At 34.7% G+C, this 23,226-nt stretch overlaps 1 protein-coding gene across 4 annotated transcripts in view; it reads left to right on the forward strand.

Annotated features, from left to right (window-relative positions):
- The window catches only part of LOC150095088 (REST corepressor 3-like), a 207,022-nt gene that overhangs the window by 172,482 nt on the left and 11,314 nt on the right, over positions 1-23,226 (forward strand). For 2 of the 4 annotated variants that reach the window (XM_090410972.1, XM_090410974.1), the window contains 5 exons: positions 1,360-1,469; positions 6,535-6,745; positions 12,612-12,689; positions 19,364-19,421; positions 19,840-20,015. In XM_090410972.1, coding sequence (XP_090267098.1) covers positions 1,360-1,469; positions 6,535-6,745; positions 12,612-12,689; positions 19,364-19,421; positions 19,840-20,015 — 633 coding nt within the window. Of the gene's footprint in view, positions 1-1,359; positions 1,470-6,530; positions 6,746-12,611; positions 12,690-19,363; positions 19,422-19,839; positions 20,016-23,226 lie in introns of all 4 variants that reach the window. The other 2 variants (XM_090410971.1, XM_090410973.1) reach the window with 1 other exon arrangement.

Genomic DNA, 23,226 nt, shown 5'->3' on the forward strand with positions numbered 1-23,226 from the left:
GGGGCCATACATGGAAGCTGGGCAAGAATGTGGTTAGCAAGGGTGTTAGAGCTAGGTTTTTTACTTTTAGAGTGGTAAATGAGTGGAATAAGCTGCGAGAGGCTGTTGTGGGTGCCATGACTGTGAATGTTGAATAGTTGTTCTTGACATGATGTTAGGGCCTCCCTCGATGAGTCGGGGGACTCCTTGGAGTTGCCCGTAATAATAATAATGTCTATTCATCTTCCAAGTCAAAACCACATGGTGCCTCTCTCCAATTGGTGGGAGAGATGTCATCTCAGTTATTATCAACTCTTCTGATGCTGTGACCAAATCCAAAACTCTTGAACCTCTTGTTCCCTCTATTACATGTTGCCTAAGACATTTGTCCCTCAAGAATTCTTGAAATTCCATTCTCTAATTGCTACATGCATCTTCCTCTTACCAGTTTATACTGCTGTAGTTAAAATCTCCCACAACAATCATTCTTCTTGCGCTTGCCAATCTCAGCTGTCTAAACATCTCCTGGTCCCCACCCTCTGTGCTCCTTGGTTTATAGCAACGCCCCTACTAAATATCATGTCTTGCCCACCTCTACCTCACACCATATGCTTTCAAAATCATTATTGTCACTGCTTTCCAAAGCCTCCACTCTTAGAGGACATAAGTCGTCACTTATCATAAGCAGTACTCCACCACCATGCTTTCCCTTCCTATCCTGCCGAAGAATGTGTGTGTGTCTGTGAGATAGTTAAACACACACACACACTGGAGAGAGAGAGAGAGAATAAAGAAAATAGTTTGTAAAATTAATTCTTATTCTGATGTAAAAATTATTAATTCATTCAGTCTTGAATCTTTTTAAAGCAAACTGAATAAGTAAACTTTCATCACTTTCAAAGAGGGATTATGTTCCTTCTTAATGTGCAGTCTTATCCAGTGAAAACTGAATGGCTTTTTTTTTTTTTGTCTGTAATAAGTAAAATAATCATATGTCTTGAAAATAGCACAGATAAATAAAGGAAGTATAGATGTATATTATGTAATTTAAATTTTATACACGTTTCTGCTTTGTATAAACTTCTCAAACCTGCTTCATTGTCATCAGAATGATATATGAAAACTTTTGAGACTATATTGTAAAAGTTCTGAACCTGCTTTAAGTTGCATTGCATACACATTGGAAATTGATGGTGTAATGTATTCTTAGCAATCTACCAGAGGAACAAAAACACATTTATGCCAAGGCATCTAGGGCATGACTTTTTAGATATTTTATAAGATGACCTGAATTTTATCTGTTCAGTTGAGGATTGTGGAATGTTTATATCATTTTTTTTATCAGCATTTATATATTTAAGGATGTTTTTTGTATTTCAGAAAGATGATAGTAGTGGGAAATCATGTTGCTCTAATTGTGGTTACTCTTCACAACAACTGTGCACAACTCCAAAAGGGAATCTCTGTAATTCCTGTTATCAGTATTGGAGGTAAGTATATATAAAAAAAAGCTGAGATAAAAAAAATAGTTTCTGTATTTTATTGTAATTTGTATGTAAATAATAGGAATATAAAGGTTCATTAAAATTTTCAGCAGTTTTGAAAACATGCTGGAAAATTTCATACAACGTATAGTTTTTTGTAGCCTATTTATATTCCTGTATCTACAATTATTGTCCTTTATAAGTGTCGGGTACAGTGAGTACACCTTTTGAAAGCCAATTTTGTAAACAGTGGACTTCCTCAAGTTCACCACTTGTACAATTTCACGCAGTTTTACTCGCTGGTCTTCAAGAATAATGCCCTTAATGCACAAAATAATTGTCTTCTGTCTTGCTTGATGAAGGCCTGCCCACCTGATGTTGATCTTCAACATCACCACAGCCAGCTTAAATTCATTGTACCAAAAACACACCTGCTTCTTTGACTTCACTTTTTTTGCCATACACAGCAACCAGTTCACAATGAATGTTAGTGAAGCCTCTTTTGCTTGCAAAAAATGAATAACTTCACAGACACCTGTTTTGGATCATGCTTGCATGGTAGTCACAATCTTGCAGCTGGAATTAGCTGTGAAGCGACAGTAGTCACACTGTAATGCTGATCTTTTTCAACATTATATGCAGGTCTATCTGTCCACCATGTTTTATCTTATTTTCTTTCATCATTATTAAGAAGAAAAAAAATGTCTTACATTACTTTTTAGAAACCCCTCATAATTCTGAGCAAAAAAATACCATTCCACGAAGCAGCCTAAATAAAACCAATGTAAGTGGTTCCCCCCCCCCTTTTTTTTTTTTTTTAAATACAGGGATAGTCTGAAAAAATGTTCATCACTTGGTTTGACTACTACCTTTATTGGAGGTTTAAGGCAGCAAGAAGAAGAAGACAATGTATGGTTTGCAGAGCAGGACTCTAAATCCTTCACAAAGAGTAATATGTTAAAGATTTTAAAGGGTTAGTGATGCCATAAAACATACCTTTTAAAACAGATGACCAAAAAAAAAAAAAAGGACGAAAAACAAGTAATGTTACAAAGTGAACATGAAGTCTTGATGAAAAAGTGTCAGGATTGAATATGAAAAAAGTCAAAATGCTTTACTTACAGATATTAGAGATTAAGTCCTTCTATAGAGTATGATCCTTCTATACGTGTACACGTGTCCTTCCAGCCAATAGTAAAATCACTTTTCAGACCTGTTTTTAGTATTGCTAAAAGCTTTTCTGTCGTATTTGTTTAATTGTGTTAAGATTTTTATCTCTCAACATTCTTTTAAGTTGAGGGTAAAGAAAAACATTACACGAAGAGTCTGGAGCATATTGAGGATATTGTGCTAGTAGGACACTGTTTGCAGAAAATGATGGCTAAGGTTGATTTGTATAATCTGTTTATATATAATCATAGAGATGTTTTGTAATTGTCGTCCTCATTGTCTGTATTATATATTTGATGTAGATGATAATTGTCATAGAGGTTCAGTGTAGTGATGGAGACAGAGAGTTGTAGAGTAGGTGTCCTCCCTCGATGAGTCTTTGGACTCCTTGATTATGAAATAATAATAAATATATGACAGTCTAACACAATTAATACTACATAACTGGTTTCTGAACATAAGAGCTGATTCGATCAGTTCTTATGTTTAAACTTCTAAAGCACTCCTAACTGCAAAAATATTTAATTTTATCTTATTCTTCCTCTTGGTTTTACTAATTTTTCACCTCCCATTTTGTTTATGTGACCATATCACTTTAGATTAGTTAACACATTTCTCGAATATTAATAATGCCAAGTTCTTTTCTAATATCTTCATTTTTAATATAAATCTGTCAGTAGTACCATCTATTTTCTTCCATAATTTTCCTCATAACTTTCATGTCTGCAGTTGCTAGTCTTTGATCAACCGCTTTATTTCTACCTGCCTGAACTCTATGATACACTGTTAAAATTGTTATGAACATTTTCTTGTTTACTTCAAGCATGCTCATTTGACTGATTTTTCCCTCTCTCATTTCCTAAGTTTGTTCATCTGACTTTCCACCACATCAGCCTTAGTTATTCTATTATCTGTTTTTATATTTGATTTAGTAAAATGTATGCTCTGTTCTTGGTTCACTGTTAATAATGCAGCTGTTGTTTTCAGTTTATTTTAATACATTTAGTCTTTTTATTGCTGATTTTTTTTACTAAATTTGCTATGGCAATTATTTAATATGACTGAAGATTCTTTAAGCAGATTTAGGGTGATAATGTCATTTGCACTGAAAAACTATTTTTTGATCCATCTGGGAGACACTTTGTTCTCATCCGTATCCTTTTTTTTTTTGTTTCTTTATATCGACGACATTTTTGCTGTTTGGCCTCATTCTGAAAATGAACTTACCATTCCTACATCAGACCAATAGCCTTCACCCATGCATTTAATTCACCATGAAAAAAGAAAATGATGGTAGTTTAACATTCTTGGACATCCTTCTTACTTGCACAGCCTCCACACTTACCTCCACACTCTGCTTATCACACCTCTCAAAAAATTGGTGTTATCAAGTCTTTAATTAATAGAGCACATAATGTGTGCTCCTCTCCATCAAGTTTACAACAAGAACTTCTCACTATCAAAACTTTAATGGAATTAAATGGTTACAACCCTCATCAAATCTAGCAGATAATTGATTCCAAAGTTCCAACCTAAGAATTCTTCAACAGACTGCAGAGTTATAATCCCTTATATTTTTGGTATCTCTGAACTTATTGGTAGAATTTTGAAGTATGACTTTATTCCCACATATTTTCCTATCAACAAAATTTCTCACCTGTTACCGTCTACAAAAGACAAACTCACCTCTATCTTTAGCTGGTGTTTACCAGATTTCTTGTGAAAGTAATTTGACATACTTTGGGCAGATATGCCTTTCTGTGGAAAAAAGAATTAATAAACATCAATACTACATCGAATACATGAAATCCTAAAAGTTTGGTCTGGCACAGCATAGAATTGACACTGAACACAGTTTAGTGTCATGTGGGATGAAGCTCGTCTTCTCCATAGAAGCACTTTTAAATACGAAGAAAGTTGTGAAGCCCGTTGGCCTAACTTGAATTGGAATCATTCTCTCTCTCTCTCTCTCTCTCTTCCCCCCCCCTCCCCTGCCAAAAGTTTGGGAGCTTCTCATTTTATGTAAACATCAAAAATAGTTTTAATTTTATTTATTAATATTAATATTAATTTCTAGCTTGTAGAACTTAATATTAATTGTAGAAATTAATTTTAACTGGTAAACCAATTGTTGTATGTACCTTGTATTCCTGTTCTTTGATTTGCTTGTTTCTACACAAACACTGGTAATGTACTGTTATTTTCAGTAGGAAATATCTGTATTTTCATTAAAGTTTATTACTGTGGTTATTATGTAATTTTGTTTAAGAAAAGCCTTATTGAGACTTTGTTATTGTGGAAAATGACATCTTCATGTTGGTTCAGCACACAAAGGGATTCAAAATAGGAAGTGATTACCAATTAGTTTTGAGCAGAATAAAATGAATTTCGTATTGAAAAGAAAAAAAAAAATATGCACAAAAGTTTTGAAAAGAATCAAAATTGAGAGATTGGTAAGAATATAGAAAATAAATATCAGGAAGGAAGCAAAACATTCTGAAATCTTTTGAAAAATATTAGGGATGGAGGAAAGAGTACTGTAAAAGGAATCAGAGATGATAATGATGATATAAAAACTGAAGATAAAGATATTCTAATTGTCTGAAGTATACTTACATTCAAAAGAATGTATGAGGATGGGCTGAAAAGTTCTCGGCCTCGACCATAGATGGCAACACTATCAGCCAGATATTTTTTCTAAGCTGGTAAATCTGTCATAAGCATCCATGTGAAATTGCAAGTCATTCTATCAAGTAGTTTATTTTATACAGCTGTCGGAAGCCAAAGTATTGTCTGTATTCCTTGAAATGGATAAAATTGAGTAGTGTGCGGTTATAAAATTCTTTGGAAAAGATGGTTTAACGCCAAAAGAAATTCGAATGAATTTCTTTTGGCGTTAAACATGAAGATTGTGAACAGAGCTAATCTAAGGTGGTATGGTCACTCAAACAGAATGGTAGAGTAAAGGTTAGCAAAAAAAAAAAGCATTTGATGTCTGAATAGTAGGAAAAAGATCCAGAGGGAGACCAAGTTCTAGGTGAATCGATGTAGTTGGAAGTAGTGCTTAAAAGATTGAAATATCAAGAAACTATAAATTCTGACAGATAACAGACTATTTTGTAGGAAAATTGTAAATAGGAAGTATAATAAACATAATATACCTCTTGAGAGTACATATCAGGAATTTAATGAAGTTTTTGAATATCCATGTAAAAGTTTTATGTTTTCAATTTGTTTTCAGATTTAATGGCTGCCATTTGGATATTAGAGAAATGAATTTTGAGAAAGAACATTTTATAGTGACTACCATAAAATAAGGATTGTAATAACTCTGGTATCATTAATGAATACTCTGACCAGAGCTACAACTGTTTTGCAAAACTATGGCTTCACCAAACAGTATAAGCCATAATTACATTTATAGTATGATTTTTCCTTCTTCCCCTGTTTATTATTATTATTATTATGAATTTTTTTCTTGTAGATAAACTTATACGTTGGTTACACATGATTTTAAATTTTTCAGGAAATGACAACTTATACTAAAATATTAATTAAAAAACTTTAATCAATACCTTCCTATATTTCAGCAATGTTACATTGCCATCTTCTGGGAACATAAAACTATGATACGTGCACGCATGCACTAGCAAATGAGCAAATCCTCATTAGGAAGGTATTAATTAAAGTTTTTTAATTAATATTTTAGTATATGTTATCATTTACTGAAAAATTTAAAGTTATGAATTTTTTTTTTTTTTAATTTTAGTGAAAAAAATTGTTTTTCATGAAGATAAAGCATTTAACTAGTGTTTTATTTCTTCAGTGTATATGTGTTTGTTATTGTATATGAGTGAATGTGCGTTTATAGCTTTTTCTTTTCTTCTCAATTTATTTGAAGGCGCACTGGGCTTTTGCGTAGTGCTGGAGGTCCAATACGAAAACATGAGTCCACTTCTGCTCGTCACAATCCTGTTCGAAGTAAAAGAAAACCACCTCGTGGCATGCACCTTGTTTATGAAGACCTGGTTGCTATTGCCACTGGACCACCAGGAGAAGGTGATAATCTTCTAAGAGCAATGGACACAGAAGTTATTTCTCTGAAGCGACAGGTATATATAAAAGATAGTAATACAAAGTTAACTTTTTGTTTCAATAATAATTTAAAACCAAATTTTAACTGTGCATTTTTATATCATGATTATATTTTGCTAACAAGTAAATTAACATATATCAAAAGCTCTATTTTATTTGCTTAAATTATCACATTATTTACTGCCTTCAGTTTCTAGCTTAGATGAAAAAGTTCTTTGCAAATTATCTTTAACTTATTATCATTATCATTACCACAGACCTCTGAGGAATCAAGAACACATTGAGGAAAACTACATATCACCCACACCAGCTATCATACTTATTCATGAATTCGTTTATGCTACTTGGACTTACCACCTGAAAAAAAAAGCAAGCCACTCTGATCGAGCACTGCTCTATGAGAGAAAAATCTAGTTCTCTTCATTTGCAACAAAATGAAAAACTCCATCTACTTGTATCCAATATGATACTATCAGAAATTTGAAGGTCTGTCGTATCTCTCCTTTTTCTCAGTATCTGCAGTCCACAAATTCTCAATCTACTCATAAACTACATTCCACAATTCAAGTATCATCCTGAACACTCCTTTGCAACCTCTTTATTTGCATCAGCTCAGAAACCAGGAGACCAGATATGCATACAGTAATCCAGGTGAGGCAAAATGATTTATTATTCTTACTTGTGTTCGTTTTAGCATTGCAGTTACCTTTGAGTTGTATTTACAACCTTCCTATATGGTTCATGAACTTCCTTCAAATTTCTATATATATATATATATTATATGATTCCTATACACAAGAGGTCAAAGGACCTATAAGCACATCAATGCAGTGTCTGGGGTGCAGATGAGAAGTCGGATATAAGTTTATTGACATTTGTTTTCGAAGGGGTGCAGGTTGTAGCTGATTGGAAATCCTTGCAGTAGACCGTTCCAGAGAACAGAGGTAGATAGAATAAAAGAGGAGGAAGAAAAAGCAGGTTTGTTGTGTTTGCAGTTGCACAGTAAAGGGATACTAGGCAGCTGCTGCTCTTATATTAACAGGTGCAACAGAAAGTGGAGGAATGATGGTTTCCAGTTCAATGGTACAATGACCACTGTGAAGTACCTATAGAATAGACACAAAGCTGAAACACTGCAGCTGTGAGATACAGATAGCAGGGAATCTGTAGGAGAAGGATTGTCTATGAGCCAAATTGCTCTCCTCTGGACAGGGTGAAGAAGTTTTAGATGCTCCAGCCCAAGCATGTGACCATTATTCTAAGTATGGGCTGATTTGGGATTTGCATATAGTTAAAAGTTGGTTGGGTGTAAAATAGCATCTTAAATGAAAAAGAATGCCTAGTTTATGGATGCGAAGGAAGCTTTTGTTGAAGTGTGTTTGCACCAGGAGAGGATGGAGATGCATGTTAGTTCAAGCAGAAAGATCTTGTCTTCTCTCATGATTTGTATATTACTGAGGGTAAGGGAATGTGAGCTGAGATTTCTTTTGTGAGAGAAGAGGAAAGACTGTGTTTTTGTTACACTGAATGTGACCAGATTGTGCTTGTCCCATTGAAGAATAGTACATAGGTCACTGTTTAAGTTGCAGGTTGGAGATGAACTTGATGCTTGGGATATATATCTCTGTACACTGCATGGTCATCTTATCATCTGCAAAGTCATCCAAGTCATCTTATCATCTGCAAAGAGCTGTGGATTGGATTAGAGGTGATTGAGAGTGGGACATTTATGTACATGAGAAAGAGAGAGTAGGTGATAGGAAAGAGTCCTGAGGTACTCCTTCATTGGTGGTGAAGCTCGAGGAGAGGGAGCTATGATCTATGACATGCAGTGAACGACCAGAGAGGAAGCTACAGAGGCAATTACAGAGGGTGGCAGGTAGACCAAAGAATGTTAGTTTGTTAATCAGGCCTTGATGCTAAACATGATCAAAAGTTTTGGAAAGAAATGTCAAGAGCAACAGCACAAGTTTTGCTGAGCCTTTCTATTGCAGTGTCCAGTGGTGGGTGATGTCAGCAGTGAATCATGAATGGCAGAATTCAAAATCCATTATTTTGAATGACAAAGAGAGGACTGAGAGGGTGGCAATTGATTGGTAGTTTGATGGGAGACTTCTGTGTCCCATTTTTGAAATAGGCTGGATACAAGATTGATTTCACATGTTGGGATAAGTACCTGCTATGTATAATATATTGTAGAGATGATGCAGGGCAGATGTTAGCTCTCCAGCATAATGTTGGAGAACAAATGGCGAGATACCATCAGGACCAGGAGACTTTTTTGTGTGTCCAAGTTATATCATAATTTTCTGTTATCTTTTTGTCAAAAAAATACAGAAGGCATACAGTGCTTGGATTCCAGTATGTTAGGTAGTGATTTCTCTTGGTCATTGATGCAGGAGTTTGAAGAAAAGAATGATGCTAGGAGGTTAGTTTTATCTTTGGGTGAAGTTACAGTGGTGCCATCAGGATGAGAGAGTGAAAGAGAGAGATAGAAGTTCAGGTGAGCAGAAGTTGTGCCCAAGCCTTAACTAGTGACCAGAAGGCATGGCTTCCATTTGGACAGGAGGTAAGTTTTCTGTGACCTTTTTGAAATTGCATTTGTGGCATGCTTTGGTATAGGCAGGGCATAAGATTGGAGTTCTTGATGTAAGCCACTTGCAGTAAGCTGAAATATTCTTCAACTACCCTGGTACATTTTCTGTTGAATCAGGGCATGGAAAGCAATGAGGATTCTGAGTAGAATGGTAGATGTAGGCCTTCATGATGATGAGGATAACTTCTGTGATTTGTTCAGGGCAGGTGTTAGTGTCAGATAAGCTGAAGCAATAGTTTGGCCATGGAAAGGAACAGTAGAAGTTTCAGAGTTCATCTCATATGGTGCTTTTGAAGTGCCAGAGGATGCAAGGTCAGGAGTAGCTTGAGAAGGGCATTCTGTGAGAGAGAGCAGACTTGTATAAGATCATGGTCTGGGTTGCTGAGAGGGGGGGGGGTCACTTCTACAGAGTATTTGAAGAGAACTGGTTAAAAAGTGTAGTTGAACAAATTGCGATAAGTCATTACCTATGGCAAGGATTTCCACCTCTCATTCAGCTCAATTAGTGGTTGGAAAAGGGGAACCAATTGGAATTATGGATGTTGAGGTTGCCTAGAAAGACGACCTCAATATTTGGATGGCTTGATTGTAGAGTTTCATGGAGAGGAATGTGCAGAGGTCTGAGTAGTTATTGGAGTTTGGAAAACAGTAAATGCGGCAGATGAATATCACTTAATGAGGCCAAGAAACCTTAAGCTAGAAGAGGTCGAAAGCAGGGGATTCTAAATTAGCCTCTCTCTCTCTCTGGCATGGAATCTCTGATCTTACAAAGACACAGCTGCTGTCAAAAAGTAGGAGTTCTGGTCTGGATGATTGTAAGTATTAGTGAATGGCATTTATGTTGGTGTTAATGCCACAAATATTAGTTAAGTGAAAGTGAGTTTTTCATGTGGATACTGTGTCGTGATTAGTTGCATTGTGTATTTTTTATTGAAATTTGTTCTGTGAGAGAGATTCCTTTTGCTTCGCAGTGTTGCTGTCATTGCTTGTGAGGTTCATCATTAGTTTCTTCATGGTTAGATGGAAGGATAGAGTGGGGATATGCAGAGAGAGAGAGAGAAGATAGACTCTTGGACATGACATCCATACAGAGAGTGACAAGTCTTCTCCATAGTATGTTGATCAGTTGATTCTAGCATAATTGCACCACTGGATATCTCATCCTAACAAACTATGTAACTTTATATTTACTAACATTGAACCGAGCTATTTTCACATAGCTACAGTTCCAGCCTTTTCAAATCATTCTGGAAGTACTGTATGTCAGTTTCAATCCTGATTACCTTGCCTATCATTATCAGTGGTTATCTAAAATCGTGCAAACTCATGTCTCCCATACACAACTTTGATATCTGTCAGTCAGCCATCATCTTATCCAAGCTGATAGATAATAATCCAATTCTATTATATTACACTATATCATACAACAACCTTCTATGCTGTATCCTGTCAAAAGCATTAGCAAAGTCCAAATGTATCATGGTGTATCCATTCCTCCTTGTCTAACTCAAGCATAACATTATTATAAAATGTTTGCAAGTTTTCAAACATTAAATTACTAGATGTGTATGTGTGTTAGACATAGTATAAATTTTTAAATTTCTTTTAAATCATGGCTTTACACATGTAAGAGGAAAGTAAATACAATGTATTACACCTATATATTTCACTCATGACTTACTGAGGGAAATATATAGGAATAATAAATTCTATTTAATTTTCTCTTACATGCGAGAAGCTTTTTCTGTTGAAAAAGCTTCTCGCATGACCTTCCCTTAATAAATCCATAATGTTCATTACAAAATATAGATTCCCATTCAACCTACTGTATTTCTGTATGTGGGCTCTTATTAACATTCACAGAATCTTCATTACCATTCCAGAGGTACTGACATGTGCATAATTAGATAACATCAGTCTTTGCCCCACTCTTGTTTAATGGGATGATCGTACATTCTTTTCACTCCTTTGGAATCTTCCCTGTATGGACACTCAAATTTTACAACCTTGTCAAAAGCATGGCTAGTTCAGCTGAACTCATATAGGATACCAGTAGATAGATTTTTCATTTTGTTGTGGGTGGGAATTGAAAATGAATGTAGTCAAAAAAGGGATGACAAAGCTAGATTTTTCTCTTATAAAGCAATGCATGATTGGAATGGGTTGCCTTTGGAGGTGGTGAACATAGATAGTGTGAATGAATTAAAACAAAAAATGACAGTTGGTGTTGGTGATATGTGTTTCCTCGATGAGTTCCCTCACTCCCTGGAGGCCTTGCAGAAAGCCTGAAGTGGAAGTTGTGAATCTCACTCACAAAAAGTTGTAAATATACTGTATGCTGGTATTGGTGTGGGTGAGCTAAAGGTTAAATAATCTGGACACTCTGCTCTTGTAGAGACAAAACATGGACTTTTTTTTTTTTTTTAACTACTCAAGGCCTCCAATAAGCACAATAGTTGTCTCGTTCTTGTGGTGAGTTATGAAGTCATATGCCACCTAATGACATTCACTAAGATTTAGGTGGGATTTGAACCTACAGCCTATTGGTTGGGAGGTGATATACTGTCTGTTCAGAATTTTATGGCTAAACACAAGCAAGCATATGTTTTCCCATAATGCAAGTGTTTCTTTTTTCTTTCTGAATTGGAATCAAGTAGGGAAAAAGTTCTGTTAACTAGTAATGAAAATGAATACAACTTCCTACCAGCAGTTAGTCAGTGAAATCTTCATTTATGGCTTCAATCACTGCTGAGCTTCTGAACAGGTTAAAAATGAATGTGATCCTAAGTTGGTAAAATGAAGACTAGAAAGTTGATGACAGGTAGCATTTCCAACTTTGGAAACAACTTACCAGGGATTGTTTCCAAATATCTTACCTTGGTTGGTCAAGTAGATAACTTCTCCAATCAATAGGTGAATTTGAATCCTACCATCACATGGATATTTTGTGAATGTCTTTAGGTGGCAGATGATTTTTATGGTTCATTGTAAGACTGTCATTTAATAAGCAGGATGGTAATGGTTTTTATTGTTCAATGTAATAATATTGTTCAAAGACTACCATCCTGCTTATTGGAAGCCAGGACACTTGAAAAAGTTACATATTTGATCTCAGGAACAGGATTCTCAGATTATTTAATTCTTAATCTGTCCACAGCACTGTTCAATATTACTAATCTGTGGTGGATTGAATTGACTTAAAAAAATTTTAAAACATATAATACCATATAAACTATACTAATCTAATTTAAATGGAAATAATTTATTTTATTACTTAATCTTTTCAGGTACAGAATAATAAGCAAATAATTAGCCAACTGAAACATAAAACAGCAGCTGGAGTCGACTCATTCCGTCCACCAGAAGTAAGTTAGAAGTGAAAACATTTAGCAGATGGCTTTTTTTTTGTGTGTGCATTAACGCTTACAAGAAAGCACGAATCAGTTTTTTTTTTTTTTTTTTTTTTAACATGCATTGAAATTCCATCACATATTATTCTGAACATTAATTTGTTACTTAAGGTCATATGCACACACATTCTGTATATGGGATTTAAAGAATATCTTGCTAATAATAGCAATAATTGCCTGTGATGAGCATGGAATCTGAGTAATTTAATTGTTTGTGTGTGTGAGAGAGAGAGGTATTATTAAAATCTCCTGATACAATAAGTAAAAATAGTTATTAAATAAGTCAGTTTGGAAATAATGAGAATGTGCTTCATTCATATCTAATATTATTTTATTGTCTTACAGAACTACTTCTGTACAGAGCTATTCTAGCATTGTCTTCTTTCCCATTTTGCCAACCTAGTTGGTCAAATGGTTAGCATACCCACTTCAACCAACAGGCTGTGGGTTTGAATCCCATGGTGGGCATGATATTTGTTTTTTTCTTTCTTTAGGTGGAAGATGAATTTTATTGCCCAGTGTGAGACCACTGCCCCACCTGAAGTGGCTTGAAAAAGTCCCATGTTTGGTCTCTAAAATATAAATTATAAATACAAAAAAATATATAAAATTGATAAAATTAGAAACAAAAAATATTCTTAGCCCACGTTACAAAATGTAGTGTAGGTTGCAAATAACCTTTTGTGGGTGGAAGCAACATTAAAAAAAATCTGCAAAATTCTAAATTGTGCACTTATTATTATTTTTTATTTATTTATTTATTTTTTGTGGACATTCAATTTTTGGATTTAATCATCTCAAATCTCATCATTTCTGTATATAGCTATTAGTTTATCTTATAGTATATTACTTACAATTATAATAATGGAATTAACTCATCTAAAATATTCTTTATTAGTAGAATTTTCGCCTGAGTATCACAGGCATCATCAGTACAAGTAAAAAGGCTAATTAAACAATAACTGACATATTCACAAGGCACCACCTAAGTAGCTAAAGTAAGATAACTAAAAACAGTTGTTGAATTTTCTAAACTTATTTTAAAAAAAAAAATATATATGTGTGTGTGTGTGTGTGTGTGTGTGTGTGTGTGTGTGTGTGTGTGTGTACACAATTATAAAAGTTAGGAAAGATTAGGTGATTTATTTATATCTCCCACAAAGGGGATAGACGTAGACCATCGGATCTGTTTAAGTTAGGGGAGTGAAGTAATGTTTCACCTGTTTCTTTGTAAAGCCATTCCATGAGGAACTGACTTTTGTCTTGTTCCACTTAATTCTATGTCTAGTGTTGATGGCATGCTCTGCAAGTCCAGACTGTTCAGGTTCAAGGTACTGAATATATGACTTGTGTTCTTCTAACTGGATAAAAGCAGATCTTCCTGTTTGTCCAAAATATGATAACCAACAAGAGCAGGGAATCTGGTAGACACCTGGATAGCTGAGATGTGGGAGCTTGTCCTTCGGAGACATGAGAAATGTGGAGATTTTTCTGATGTGTTGAAAGGCAACAGAAATATTTAGTGCTTTTAACACTTTAGCTATGTGTTTGCTAACATCTTGCACATAAGGGATAGGTATACGTGCTATTTCTTCTGTATTTGAATACAGAAGAAATAACCTAGCCTGGAAACTTTTCTCCGGCATTTGGAACTCTTCCTTTCTGCAATTTGAAACCTTGTCTGCAGCCTAGAAGTAGTCTCTCTCTAGCAACATCTCGAACCGAGAAGCTCCTTTCTGGAAATGGGAAACTCCTCTCTCAAGCAACGTGGATCCGGGCGGCCGCCTCTCTGACAGCAATTCTGGAACCTGGACCCCTTCTGCTTGCTTCTGTCCCTTTTTATTAGGCCTCCTCTGAGACCTTGCATGAAGTTTGGCAACTCCCAACAAATCGGTGAGTCTTTCATCTTAAGTTTCAAGTTCAGCACGCCTTTTTTTCATCTCCGCTTTCTTTTGATTGTAAGTTGCTGGCCATCAGAAAGTTGTTTGAACTCTTTCTGACTGACTTCGGAGATGTTTACACTTAGAGCCTGCAAGCTTTTTTCATACATACAATTTTCAATAACAATCTTTCTAATGCCGCCATGTACAGCTTCGGCAACAAAAACATTGCCTTTGTTTTTAACACTCTTACACATTCTTATTAAAGCAGTATATACAGTTAGCTTCAAAATATTTACAAAAACATCTAATACAAACTATACCGAGACAAACAAAGTTTATTTTTTTACAATATTCACATGGGACTTAACCTTAGTAAAAAAATCGATGTAATGTGCTTTGGAATATTTAATATTTAAACTACAATCAAGTTTTTACACTTTGCTTATTATCGTATTCACTCGGCTCGCTGTTTGACTTTCACTGATCCAAATTAATTCATTTACCCGGACTTATAAGAAAATTACTGATTTGACAATTTTAACAAAAATTAAATAAACAATAGCAATACACTTAAAGCGAATTAAAAATAATACAAAATAATGATAAATAAAATATTATGTTTTCAGTTTTAATTAAATTTGTAAGTAAGGAGGAATACACAAGAGATCAACCAAAAATCGCTCCGCGATCGACGGGTTGAACACTCCTGGTCTATAGGAAGAAGACTCATGCAGGCCATTACATCCATGCTGAATCACATTTCCATCCTACTCAAAAGGCAGGTACTATAAAAACACTGGCCAATCAGGGATAGCTGGCTCAAGACTATCGCTAATTATAAGAGACTGACAACGAGTGCTGCCATCTCATGGTCTTTAACTCTAACAGGATATGTTATTGTCTGAAATAGTATGAATTCTACAGTCAATTTTCTTGAATTTAAGGAATGAAAAACCAGAGTTCCTGGGAGAAAAAATCCGCTTGCCCATGGCAGAAATTGACTAATTCGGGAATTGGTCAAAGAAAGGCTTAGAAAAGGTTACTCTAGTTGGTGACTAGACTTGAACTTAAGTCTTTCTTCAGGAAGTCTAGTGCAAAGGATGCACATACCACTTCCAGTGAGCTGCACAGGCTTAAAGTTAAAATATTGCTTTATTAATTGGAGATAGTAAGTCTGATATTGTAAAGCTTATACGTTGACTGTTCACAGCTGTATTTTTTTTAAGGAAATTACAACATAGACTACTGCATTCACTAAAATAAATTAATATTCCCAATATTTAGGACTTCAGGTCTACTCCCAGTTGACATACTTCATCTTCATTACTTAATGTAGTGCCTGCATGCATCTTATGCTTTTTATTCCCTGATGATGGCAATTTGAATTTTCTGAAATATTGGAAATATTAAGAAAAATAATTAATTTATGGTATAACCAACTGAAAAAACTTTCACCATCTATCTGTAATCCAGAGTATTTTAATAATAAGGAGTGACACCTTTTGACTACTTGTATATGTGAAATATATGACTTCTGCATTACTTCAGCCTTGGTATCACTTCTGGGTCTGGCTCCAACTGGTCTGGGTAGTAGCCCTTCCCATATTACATTGCATTATGGGATACTAAGGCAATTGATCTGAAGTCATTGGCCTCTATATACAAGTAGCCCAGTCTCTTGAAGATACTTTACACGCAAACATTGTTTGTGTACTTGGATGAACAATTAAACTGAACAATGAATGCAGGTTGAGTGATTATTATGGGGGACTTTAATTATGGAAATATAGACTGGAAGGAAGAAAGATCCCATTGCAAAAAGGAAGTGGAATTTATACAGTTGCTGAAAGATAATTACTTGAGGCAACATGTGATGGAAGGGTGAGAGTATTGGACCTGGTCAAAGGATCAGAAGAACTGTCCATAACCAAATTGCCTCTAAATGGCAAAAGTAACCATGTAGTCTTCATTTGAGAGATTGTAAAACATGAGGAATATTCTCTCAAGAAGGGGGTATGTGTGGAATTACAAGGCAGTTGATTATGACAAGCTTAGAAGAGCTTGAATCTGTGCCATGGCATAAAACACTGCAAGGGAAGGGTGTTAGTAGTGCACATGAGATAATTAAAAGGGGAATCTAGAGGAAGCAATGTTAAATTATACACCTAAGGTAAGGAGGGTGAATCAGGTAGAAATTAGCTGGATGAGTAATATCATTAAGCATGAGCTGCAGAAGAAGAAAATGCTATGGAGGGTACATAAGGAGAAAGGTGACCAGCATTATAAGGAAGGCAAAATCAGAATCTAGCAAAGTAGGCTAAAGGAAATCCCACAGAGTTCTTTCATTTACATGGCAACTATGAGAAAGAATTACTATGAAAGAATAATCTTAATGAGTGCTGATGGTGACTAAGTGACAGAAGCAGATAAAATTGTTAAGTTACTGAGTGACCACTTTGCAAGGGTATGTCATCCAAGTGAAGTTGCTGCTGTGACAGAGAATGATGTGGGAACCAAGGTGGATATACCATAAGTTTCAATGCATTTTGGGATAAATAGATTACAAGCTGTGTATCACATTGATGGAACTGTAATCCAGGAAATAGATGACTATAGATTTAGAGGTGGTGGTAGACACGGAGTTAAAAGTTTAGATGGCATATTGCTAAGGTTGCTGAAGTAGCTCATAAGATTACTTGGTATTGAAGAACACTAGAGATTATCTCTGTTATCTTCCTTATCTCTAATTGTTCTTCAATTAGAGATAAGGAAGTTGACATTCCACTTATAAGGCCTTGATACATCCACATCTGGATTATTGTGGTCGGGTCTGGTCTCCTGGATTTTTTCAGGATGAGGAAGTGGTGGAGAAGATTCAGAGGCTAGCAACCAAGATGGCGAGTGGGCTGTGGAATGTTCCCTATGAGGATAGATTGAGGGTGTGTGGATTGCATAAGTTGTCTGATAGGAGAAAAGAGGGGATATGTTAGAAATGTTTAAGTTACTTAAAGGGTTTTATAGGATCGATGCAGGGGAAATATTTCAGTGTTTGGCTAGAGTGGTCAGAACAAGAGGTCATTCCTGGATAGCTGAATAAAGGTGTGGTTAGTAGGGATGTGAGGACTACATTTTTTGCTTTGGAGAGGCTTGCATGACAAACAGAACTTCCTGTGTACAGCAATTGACTGAGGCATTTAACAAAGACTGATACGTATATCTTACCAAACCATGCATAGGGAATTGAAGATGATCAGTATTGGCAGTTGCTAAAGGAGGTCTAACTCATTATTAAATAAAAGTTTCTAATTCAGTGGCCAGTATGTGTAGTAAAGGAGAGCCATGCAGTTTCATTTCAGTAATATTTCAAACTGGTTGATTCTTTACAAGGAGACCAGACAGAAGCCTTAAGAATGCAAAAACTCCTCATTCAACACCAAAACAATCCGATATTGAAGAGTTGTATTTTTCTTAAGTGAACTTTTATTCAGTTGCATAACAGTAATTATCAAAGAGAGAGCCATATAGTTTTATTTTGGTGATGTAAATGAGATAGGACTAGGGAATATTAAAGATCCAATCTTATTCAAAGCTTAGTGTATGTAGAAACTTTGAAAGTTTCAAAATTTTGACCAGAGAGTTATGGGAATATAATCCTCTGCATTAGAGTTGCCTTAGCTTGCACTGCTTAAAAGACATGAGTGCTTGCTGCCCAGGTGTTCCTATGTTTTCCTTTTATTAGTGTGTTTGGTAAAGGTTTCACTGGCCTGATAGCTGTTTTGAACTGGTTGGTGCTCTTCAGAGACCAGGCAGAAACCTTAAGAAAAGAAAACAAAAGCCCCCATTCAGTACCAAAGAAATGGAAAATAAGTAGCTCTAACATTAGTCATCTGAACTTGCAAGCTCTGTGTTAAGTGTGGATATAAAAATTATATGTTATCTTTAGATATGTTATCTTTAGATACTTTTGCATGTGTTTGTAGCCAGTCAGTAATGACATTATCCTTTCTTTTGGAAGAATCTGAGTTTGAATGTCTAGAATGTGAAGAACATTTATAAGGACTTCAAATGAAGCAAGTTAACTGGTTATGAAGGTGGCAGGTTTTTCTTTCGTTATACAATATGGCATCTGGTATACTGTCAACTTATGAAAAATTCATTATAGAGTAGTAGCTGCTTCATATAACCCACCTCTTTGCAAATGCAGATTTTTCAATGAATTATTCTTGGCATTGTCACATTACTTGCTGTTAATAACCAACAAATAGCATTTAATAAAATTTTATGCAAAATAAGTAGTTAAAAAACAGCACCCATGAATGAAATATTGTCAAAATAATTTTTTCCAGCACTTAACAACAGTAGTATAGTGATCCAAGCTTTCATGCTAAATGTATCTTCAAACAATTGAGCAACCGCTTCTAAATCACACTCTTGATTACAGAATACTGTTATTTCGCATGCAGCAAAACATTAAACAAGAACATATTATAATATTACTGAATAAGCTTACTGAATTTCATCAAACATGATTTGTTATCAGTGTAACCACTTGCTTCCTTGAACATTGCTGTTCAGAGACTATTATAAATAACGTGATAAAAAAATCAATTGTTTTGTTTAATAGACCTAAATTTATTTTAAGGAACACATTTCTTAATATGCTCTTGACTGCAAAAAAAAAAATGATAAAGTGATTATATTATTAAAACTCATATTTTTTATATAAGAAGGAAATTTTTTTTACAGGGTGGAAATCGTATTAATGCACGTTGGAATAATGATGAACTCCTTCTAGCTGTGCAAGGTAAAGATTAAATTGTCTGATTTTTTTTAATGAATTGATATGATAAAATTTATATGAATTTTGTGTTACAGTTAATGAATGTTTTTTAAATTCCAAAATGGCTAGAGCTTTTCAGAATTTGTTGTGTTTGTTACAATTGAGAGGTGAAGTCATTTCTCACTATTCTTAACCATGGTGAAAATTTTTAATAAACATCACAGAACTAGTTTTAAATCAGTTACTTGGCATTTTACCACATTCTTTCTGGCATCAATTAGGGTTAACAAATAAATTTTTTCACTCTAGTGATGCCAGAGAACCTATAAATAAATTAAGTGACTTGAAGAGTTTAAATGTACAAAGAACTAAGTAAACACACTGAAGACATTGTTAATTAAATATTTTAAATTTGTATGTAATGGATGTTTTTTTGTTATAGGTATAAGAAAGTATGGTAGAGAGTTTAAAGCTGTGGCCGATGTTATTGGTAACAAAACAGAAGCCCATGTTCGTAGTTTTTTTGTTAACTATCGACGCCGTTACAATTTAGATGCAGTTCTTCAAGAGTATGATGCTGAACATGGAGTAACTGCAGAAGAAGAACAAGAAGAAAAAGTAAGCAAGTCCTATAATGCTATAATGAGATATCTAGTTTTTAGATTAAGAAAAAGACTCGAAACTTGCAGCAGTCATAACTTGCTTTGAGTTTGAAAGAAAGATTTTAAAATATTTTAAACATAATTTTTGTTTACAATATTTTGCTTGAGAAGTCTTCTTCATTCAGTTGGTAGGAAAAAAAAATATGATAAGATGAATTATTATCACTGATTGATACCTCATGATAATATGGTTTGTTTGTGATTTCTCCCACTTAAATGTATGTTTGTGAATAATAAATTACTTAATACCAATAATATTTCATACTGAAAATAACAGTACATCATCAGTGTATAGAAACAAGCAATCAAAGGAACTCAATTACAAACCAGATAACACAATAGTATCAATACTATTGTGTTATCGTGTAATTTATTATTTATAATCATGCCACAGGTACCTTTAAAGATTAGACCTACTATCCTTCATGGGGAAGAATTCACTAAACAAACAGGCAAGTTAGGAAAATTATCAGTTTTTCAAGGTAAGCTTTGTGCTTGGATTGCCTTTCTCAAAAAATGTTGCGATACGAAGGTTATTCCTACGTTTGCTAGATTTAGAGAAACTATTCAGTCACCTGGACCTCACACAATTTATATTCGCGCAAGTTTTTTCTTGATACAGAACCAACTTCAAGCGACTAAAAAAGATTTAGCATCTAATATTCAATAGATTTGAGATCTTGAAAGAAGGATTTTAGCTACCCGGGATGACAGATTACAGATATCATTCTTCGTGTTTCTAAACAATCTTTAGCTTGTTCTTATGAAAGACATTCCTGCAAACTGATGCAAAAATATGAATCTTTATACATTAAACAAAAAAAAAAAAATTACTCCTGACAACATTCCCACTAACAAATGGATTGCTAGTATTTCTGGTTGCCTGTTATCTGATGCTGAAACTAGTGTATTAGTTTCCAAAATGCATCCCGTATTGTGCATAACATCAAACACAATCTGTCAGGACTTTCCAGTGAAGATGCTAATAAACTACGTTTTGAAGTTGCTGCTTCACTTTTTAAAAGAAAATTACCTCCATGCAATTTATCGAGTGCTGAAACCCGGGTGCTAGTTTCATTAAGAAAAAATAGCAATATATCTATTTTGAAAGCAAATAAAGGAAAAGCGGTAGCGGTAATGGCTGACTATGAGAGAAAAATAGACTGCCTTTTACAGGATACCTCCACTTATCAAGAAATGAATTATAACTCTACAAAAACGCAAATCAAACAATTAAATAAACTGCTTGATGAAGTTGTTAGCTAGGATCAAAATACTGTGGACAAGTTGCGCAATCATTTTGGAAGAACTCCTCGTTTATATGGCCTCAGAAATTCATAAACAAGGTTATCCAGTAAGCCCCATCGTGAACTGTATTGACTCTTCCATCTATAGAATTGCTAAATTTCTGTCACGTTTATTAACTGCCTACACTGGACAATCCAGATCATTCATCAAGAATTTCACACATTTTCTTGAAAAAAAAAATCAAGGATATTCAAATATAACAGTCGCATTTGTTAGTCAGCTTTGACATTGTTTCCCTCTTTACCAACATTCCATTATCTGACTCTGTTACTCTGTACTATATGATGTTTATCCTCCTGATATTGCAATGATTTTTGAATTTGTTATACAATCAGGATGTTTCAGCTGGAAATACAAGATCTATAGACAAGTTGAAGGTACTGCCATGGGTAGCCCCCTGTCTACACCTTTGGCAAACTATTTTTTGAACCATCTAGAAGATACCTTATTCTCATCCATTCGTACCCAACCCTCTCATTGGTTTCATTATGTTGATGATGTCTCTGCTATTTGACCTCCTTCTGAAAATGAACTTATCACTTTCCTACAACAGATCAATAGCCTTCGCCCACGCATTCAGTTCACCATGGAAAAAGAAAAGGCTGGTAGTTTGTTGTCAGTTGTTTTAAGGACCACTTACAAAATATTTATATAGAAAAATTACATGAATGGACTATTATTACTATATATACAAGGATTTCTATTATTATCTATTTACAAGTATTTTTTTAGGAGATTTTTTTGCACTTCAGTTAAATTTAAGTGTTCATTCCAGATTTAACACTAGTATGGTAAGAAAGGCCAAATCAGATTATGAAAGAAAATTAGCTAAGTAAGCCCAAAAGAGTTTTTTTTGTAGCAAATAAGAGGAAAAATTTACTATGATAGGATGACTTTAAACAATGCTCATGGTAAAAAGGTGATGGATGCAAAAGAAATAGTTGAGTTACTGAGCGATCATTTTGCAAAGGTAGATGTGACAGAGATGCATATCAAAATTGAGGTAGATGAACAGGAGGTGTTCAGCATATTGCATGTCAGCTCGTGTATTATGTGAATGTGCAAGAGAATTGATATTGCCTCTGATGAAGTTTTTCAATCTATGTCTCAGTTCTGGCCAGGTTCAAAGTGAGTGGAAAGAGGTTAAGATAGTTCTGTTGCATAAAGGTGGCTTACAAGCTACAGACCAATTAATAGTCCAATTAACTAGGACATAATTAATAGATCAGTTAATCAGGAGTGGTTTTTAAATTATTGGAAAAGTTGGGATTTAGAAAATCCAACAGAGGGTGGATAAGGATGTGATACCCTATTGTGGACAGCATAGCTTTGTAAAGGGTAGGTCTCGTCTTAGTAAGTTATTCATATTTTATAATAATGTGACCACTGAGTAGTATATGGTAGAGTACTAAGGCAACTACTCTTTAATTTGTATATCAGTGAAATATGGAAAGATTTTAGGGGAATATTCATTTGTGTGCTGATGATGCAAAATTGGGGAGAGCAATAGTTGATAAAGGTGATATAGATACCCTGCAAGATGATTTAAGTAAATTTGCATTATGGGCGTGATTGTCAGTTTGATGTTGCAAAATGTAAGGTTATGCACTTTGGGTTGAAAAGGTTGTATCATATTGATGGTACTGGATTGCAGGAAATTGATGAGGATAATGGTGGACTGAGAATTGAAGTTCAGAAGGCATATTGCAAAAGTTGGTAAAATGGCTCAAATGGATGTTGAAAAACATACTAACAAGTAAAGATAGGAAAGTTATTATCCTTATTTATAAGGCTATGATATGGCCACCCATGACTACTGTTGTGCACAGATTTGGTTACCTGAGTTTCTTAGACACCAG

The sequence above is a fragment of the Typopeltis vanoorti genome, chromosome 21 (genome assembly GCF_054136105.1).
Source record: "Typopeltis vanoorti isolate ZY-2024b chromosome 21, IOZ_Tvanoo_1.0, whole genome shotgun sequence".
NCBI classification, from domain to species: domain Eukaryota; kingdom Metazoa; phylum Arthropoda; class Arachnida; order Uropygi; family Thelyphonidae; genus Typopeltis; species Typopeltis vanoorti.